General features: G+C 41.9%; 1 protein-coding gene across 1 annotated transcript in view; it reads left to right on the top strand.

The window, feature by feature from the left end:
• The window catches only part of BEND7 (BEN domain containing 7), a 60,266-nt gene that overhangs the window by 12,444 nt on the left and 41,276 nt on the right, over window positions 1–6,546 (top strand). Inside the window, exons 3-4 of the mRNA XM_019611071.2 lie at window positions 1,991–2,023; window positions 2,941–3,024. Of these exons, the coding sequence (XP_019466616.2) occupies window positions 1,991–2,023; window positions 2,941–3,024 (117 nt within the window). The remainder of the gene's footprint in view (window positions 1–1,990; window positions 2,024–2,940; window positions 3,025–6,546) is intronic.

The following is a 6,546-nucleotide window of genomic DNA, read 5'->3' on the forward strand; positions in this document are numbered from 1 at the left end:
TTTTTTTTTTCTCTCAAAGCTACAGCTGCTGAAGTCATTTTAACAGGTGGACTTCCAGCGCCAGGGTTGATGTTGGCCGAGTATGCTGTGCTGCTCTAGCTGATGCCTCTTTTGTCCTCATTGATTTGGTGGGAGAATTTTTATTTTTCCCCTATTTTTATTTTTATTTTTTTTCCCTTTCTTGAAGTCTCGAGCTGAAATATCTGCCAGAAACGCTGCTTGTGTGTGTCGTGCATGCCAAGTTCAGGGCAGGTGACTGCTTTGGGATAATGTCACGTTTAGGGACGAATGAGGGGTGACTTTTGGTACTTCCTGAATGGGGAGGTGAGGTCTTTTAAAGGAGCTTGGCAGAATCAGATGAGAAGCAGAGAAATGTGAAGGTGGAAATGAGCTCGCTTGTAATAACTGCTTTAACTCTAGGAGGGTCTGGAGCACTGCACATGCTGCTGCTCAAAATAGAAGAACAATGACTGGTCAGACTTGTCTGAAATTCATTGGAGGTTTTGTAAACATCAGCAGAGCCACCGGAGAGGTTCATTTCTATCTTTCATAGGTTTGGTTTGTGGGCTTTCTTAGCATGCATATTCTGAGGCAGTTTGTGCAGTGCTGGAAAGTGAAACGCGCAGGCAAACAAAACTGAAATTGAAGCCTTGGTTTTATTTCTCTCCTGAAAGTGCTGTAAAAAGAGCATGTGCTCTGTCACAAATGTATTAATATTGTGCAAATTCTCAGTTCTAACAGGATTAAATATTCCTCAATGTGTAAGGCGATCTGTTTAACTTCGTTTTAATTGGATAAATTCATTTATGGTGGTTAATTATTAGCAGTTCTTACTTTATCTGGGGTCTGGTTTTGGATGTAGAAATTCAAGTAGAAAGGCATGCTGAAAAAAACACATCCTGGAGAAGTGTGTTCGCACTTTGAGGGTGGAGGGCATAAACATCACATTTTGTATGTGAGTCTGTTCTCACATACCCTTCTTCTATCACAGTTGATTATGAAGATAATTATGGATAAATAGTTGTCTCTTGTAATTGGCCTTTGCCTCTTGCTGGAGTCGCTCAGTAATGTCACAGTTTAGTGTTTACTGTTGTGAAATTGATATGGATTTCACAGCGCCTGGACTGTGACATGAGGCATAAGAAGGAAACCAAAGAGAAAATGGGATGCTAGAGCGGTCTGTTTGTAACACAGTCTGTTAATAACCCTTGCACATGAGGTGCTCAGTCTGTCCCCAAAAGCTTCAGAGCACCTGATCAGTTTGATGAGCAGTGAGCAGATTGAGAGGGAGTGCACCTCTGAAGTGCAAAGCAGTGACTTCCAGGCTGCAGCTGCAGGGCAGAAGACGAAGGTGCCCAGCTGGACACACACAGGGAGGTGCTAGAGGAGAAACTACGTGTAAGCTATATGTCTGAGGTATACAGATCTGTAAGTCATCTAATTCTGAGTTCTATGTGCGTGCTCTGAGCAGAACTTGCAAATAAGAAAATGTAAAGAAAAGCTAACGGGCTCTGAGTGCAGTCTACATAAATTCTATACTTACAGCCTTTACTTCCTCAATACTACAGCTCATATTTCACCTTTACCCCATACGCAGGCAGCCCGTACACTTTTCTCATTCTGCGTGGTTCAGAAAACCCCAGCACTACTTACTTGGTTAACACCTCACTGCTGACTTCAGTGCGTTCCTTTCTTTACCTTTTTTTTCCCCCAAAACTTGCTGACATTTCTTTCTTTTGTAGTGCTGCATTATACTTGATTCTGGTTTACTTACTGGGTTGTTCCTCCTTTTGAGCCATCAAGACAGTCACACTATACAAATAAACAGTGTGTAAGAAAAAAATGTTTGACTTGTTGGAGACCTTTAGAATTCTGTAGCTGATTGTTTCATCAGAAAGGCAGGTGTGTTCCTTTTCAGAGGAGGAGCTGCTGGTTCTGCCCTTCCTTTTTCTTGTGTCTTTTACTTGAATCCCTCCAAATGCTCTTCCAGGAGTTAATCCCCACCTCGCTTTTTGTGAGGCAGGTAAAAGTAAGAGCTGGTTTTCAGAGGGACTAACAGAGTGTTGGGAGGGCTTCAGCTCTACAGGGCTTGGTGATGAGGTAGCTATTTCAAGACATTAAATATATTGTTCAGTCTTGAGTGACTTGCCTAAGGACAAAGTGCGTGCGGGTAGCAGAGTCAGAAATAGAATCCAGGAGAGTTGCCCTTAGATTTTTTTTTTTTTTTTTGCTTGTAATTACAATTCTTTCTGTATACACATGTAAACAAAGCTGTTTTTACTGCACACATGCTGATGATTACAGTAGAGACCCTCACAGCAAAATATTCTTTCATTTGAAATACATTTAATTTTTTTTGTGTGTGTGTGTGTATCCTGTAATACTTCTGAATATAAGATGCTAATATACATTTTTAGGGCCGTAGTGGGCATTAGTTTCTGTAAGTAAACATCCCTGAACCTCCTTTCCTCAGAATTCAGAGGCTGTTGACATCAGAGTATGGCTGAAAGATGCACTTGTGATGTATATTGCTGATTTTCTTATTGAGATGAAGTTTGGAAGTTTTCCTGGTTTCTAGGAAGGTGGAGTTTTCACTGTATATCTCCTTTCTGTCTGTAAAGCAAGAAGCCAGATAATTGGCATCTGGTGGGATAATTTGCTGTGAAAATGAACGCAATAATTTAGGACAGGCATAGCTATTCCCTGAAATCTGTGAAATATTTTATCTGAGTTCTCCAGTGCGAACAAAGTTGTTTTGTTTTTATTTTATTTTTTTAGGAGGTGCTGATACAGAGCACATTTTCTATGGTTAATTTGATGTACACGAAATAAACTGTAGATATATTGATAAATTATGCAGTAAAACCGTAGCAATGTGTTCAGTGTTCATTTTTTCCAGATCACTTGAGTTCTAATTTTTTTTATCGTTTTTCATTCCAGATTACCATCATGAGATATATAAGATCTCTGACTACAGCAATGATGTTAATGGGGAGACCAAAGAAACACAACCCATTTCTTTAGGTATGTGCCTGTGTTGATTAATTTCAGAGCAACGTAGTGTGGCCATTTGCAATTAGGGAGGAAAAAAAAATCTCTGTGCAAGCACAGGAAGTGTCTGCCATTGTTTAATACGACATTTTTTTCAAGACCCTTTTATTCTACGAATTGCCAATATATCCTTTATTAATGCTGCTAAAAGTTGTAATTTCAGACGTAAATGTTTATTAGTGTCTACACACAGTGCTAATTATCACTCAGTCAGAGAGCCAGATGCTGACTCTGCAGTTTTGCAGCTCTGTGCTCACCCCATTTACATTGCATATTCGCTGGCATGCTTCACTGGCAATAGTTTGTGTAATTGGGGTATTACATCTTTGACATCTGGATAACAGAAATTCAATTTCCAGGAAGCTGCTATTTGTTTGGTTTTGCTTCTGCCTTGGGTGGGATAGAGGATTAATGTGCTGTCTTAATGTAATGTCCTTTCACCTCTGTAGCCTGCCTGCTAATCCTGCCATGGGAAAATTAAATTAAATCAACAGTTAAAAATGTGTAAAGAAAACTGAGAAGTAATATATAGTCTGCAGCATGATGTATAGTACAGCATGATAGGACTAGTTATCTGTGAGCCATTGTTTTTCCTGCCTCTGTGCTTGTTATCCTCCATAACTCTTCTGCTGTAGAACGTGTCTTCCTGCTTCCAGACCCCCTCTATCCCATCAGGACCTCTTCTGGATGCTGAACCTCTTTGTGAAAGGACAATGAGCAAAATTCAGAGGAATCAGAGCAAAGCTTTGAACTGCAATAGTGACTCTTACCATACAAAGCAAACTCTTGGTCGCCATGCTCAGGCTTTGGAGAAAGCAGGTGCCTTCAGAGCAAGAAATCTGGGGCTGTATGATTCTGACTCTCCTTAGCTGCGATGCAAGCCTGAACATTTTTTTAGGGTGATTTAAGGTTTCTGCAGTCTGTGTGTGTTGCCCCCTAGAGTCAGTGAGAAGCACTGGTCCTGAGCATGTGAAGCAGCACCTTAAGTCAAGCTGTAGCTAGAATGCCTTTGTCTCCTTAATTCATTGTGCCATCTCCTCTTCTAGAGGTAGCAGCAAACAGAGAAAAGAGGGACATCCTGGACAGTGTAGAATCTTGTGATGGTTAGGATACTTAATCAGGGATGAGAGCAGTGTTAAATTTCCTTCTTAGCTTCTCACCATTTGAATTTTGATCAAATATTACTTCCCTACACTCATTTCCAGGGAGAAGTGTGAAGATGGCCACTAAACTTTGTTTGGATTCTGTGTTGTGTGTTTTTGGTGCAGTCTGATTCACTTCAAATGCTTTTTCTTCAACCCTAAGCCATGAAAAAGCTTTGGCAGGAGTTAGGCATCTAGCTGTTAAAGCCAGCAGACTTCTAAGAATGTGCAGGAGTTGGTGCTGACATTGGTGCCACAGGTCAGATCAAGTGATTTGGTTTAGTTGCATCCTCTCCTGAGGATTTGTTTATCTTCTGAGGACAGTCGTCTTGTTTGGTTGAAGGTGTTGAAGCCCAGAATTGCAGTTCTGGAGCCTACCTTCAGCTGCTATGAAAAGAAGAAGGTACTTATTTTCTAGAGATGTCCTGAGTTTCCACCTTCCACTGATTTGACACAACTGTACAATTTATAGCTGTGCAGGAGAGCTCACTTAGCCTTCTCTGCTTTGTCCTCAGTAGCTTACAGTGGTGTCCACTTTTATCTGGACTCTTAATGACAAAGGCAGTGATCTGAGATGTGGGCAAAGCAGTGGCAGGAACTGAACTCAGCTGAACGTGCTTCAATTCTGAGCTCCCACCTTTCAGAGGAGATCTGAGGTGGCTGGATGTGGCATTCCAGTTTTTCTTCTAAAAATTTTGTGTTGCATGGGGTAATTTTTCATTCTGCTCCAGGGACGATGGGAGAATAATGCTTTCCCAAGCTTGGTGTGCTACCTAATAACCACTAAGGTTGGAAAGACCACTAAGGTCGGAAAGACCACTAAGGTCATCCAGTCCAACCATTGGCCCGTCCTCACCATGCCCACTAAACTGTCTCTCAGCCACATCTGCCCTTTCCTTGAACACCTCCAGGGATTGTGACTCCACCACCTCCCTGGGCAGCCTGTTGCAGTACCTTACCACTCTTTCTGAGAATAAATAAAAACAAGTCTCAAGTTATAATCCCCGCTTCACTTAATTTTGAAGATTTATGCCAAAAATCAACCTGGCAGTGCATCCACACAAGTGCTCTGCTGTTGCTTTAGAGTCAGGTTTGTTCTCTGATGTAGGTGTTTTAACTGATCCACGAGATGACTACAGCTGTTGAGGCCTCAATAGGATGCAGCCTTTAGTATGTAAATGGCTGTTAAAATATGTCACTGAAACTATTCACTGCAGAAAAGGGGAAATGTTAATGCCGTTTTACAAATGAAGCAGTGAAGCTTTCTGGAATGTGATGTGCACGTTTCAGTTGTGTGCTCAAGAGATGTGCCCATGAGAAGAGGGGAGATTCTAAGGTAAATCACAGAATTGTGAGGGTTGGAAGGGACCTCTAGATATCACTGAGTCCAACCCCCTGCAAAGCAGGCCCCCTACAGCAGGCTGCACAGGTAGGCATCCAGGTGGGTCTTTAGTATCTCCAGGGAAAGAGACTCCACAACCTCCCTGGACAGCCTGTTCCAGTGCTTCATCACCCTTACTGTGAAGAAGTTCCTTCACATATTGGTGTGGAACTTCCTTTGCTCCAGTTTATGGCCATTTCCTCTTGTCCTGTCCCAACAGACTGCTGAATAGAGGTTGGCCTTTTCCTTTTGACTCCAATACAGATGAGTAAGTTGAAGAATTCTGTTTGTCTGGAAAGCTGCATTGAACCTAGATGATACTTTTTTTCTGCTCACACATGGAAAATATGGCTTTGTGTAAATGGGGCTGTGAATTAGAGGGAGCTTGGGCTCAAGAGCAGAGTGGTGCTGGAAGCAACTGCTGTTGGCTGCATGAGTGTAAAGCCCAATTACTTTTAAATGCAGCCTGGTTAGCTTACGAAGTTTAAGCTTCCGTGTGTGATGCAGAAGCTGAGTTTGTGGGAGATGTGGTGAGCTGTCATCTTTTCTGATCCTTTGCTCTGATAAGATGATAAATGAGAATTTGCATCTTTCTAAGCAAAGGATGCACAGCCTCTGCAAAATTGGGATCAATATATTGCTACTGTGTTTTGTAGGCAAGGACTGCCATCTTTTATGTTTTGAAGGGAGGGTTATTTGTCTGAAATCAGGAGAGTGCTCGGTCTGAAAAGGAGGAGGCAGCCTAGAGTGAAGTGCTTAAACCTTGAATATGATGGAGATTTAAGACAGACCTGTTTTCAGCTTTAACCAGTGATCAGCATCAGTGTTCTGTCAAGGCTGCTAACTCGGACTTGGAGATACTGACCCATGAGAGGACATGCTTTGTGGACAGCCCTGGTTAAAGGTGGCTTGTCTGTGATTACCTTTTGCATATACCACATTGGATTGGGTTTTTGTTGTTGGTTTGTTGAT

This window comes from Meleagris gallopavo, chromosome 1, assembly GCF_000146605.3.
Source record: "Meleagris gallopavo isolate NT-WF06-2002-E0010 breed Aviagen turkey brand Nicholas breeding stock chromosome 1, Turkey_5.1, whole genome shotgun sequence".
Classification (NCBI taxonomy): Eukaryota; Metazoa; Chordata; class Aves; order Galliformes; family Phasianidae; genus Meleagris; species Meleagris gallopavo.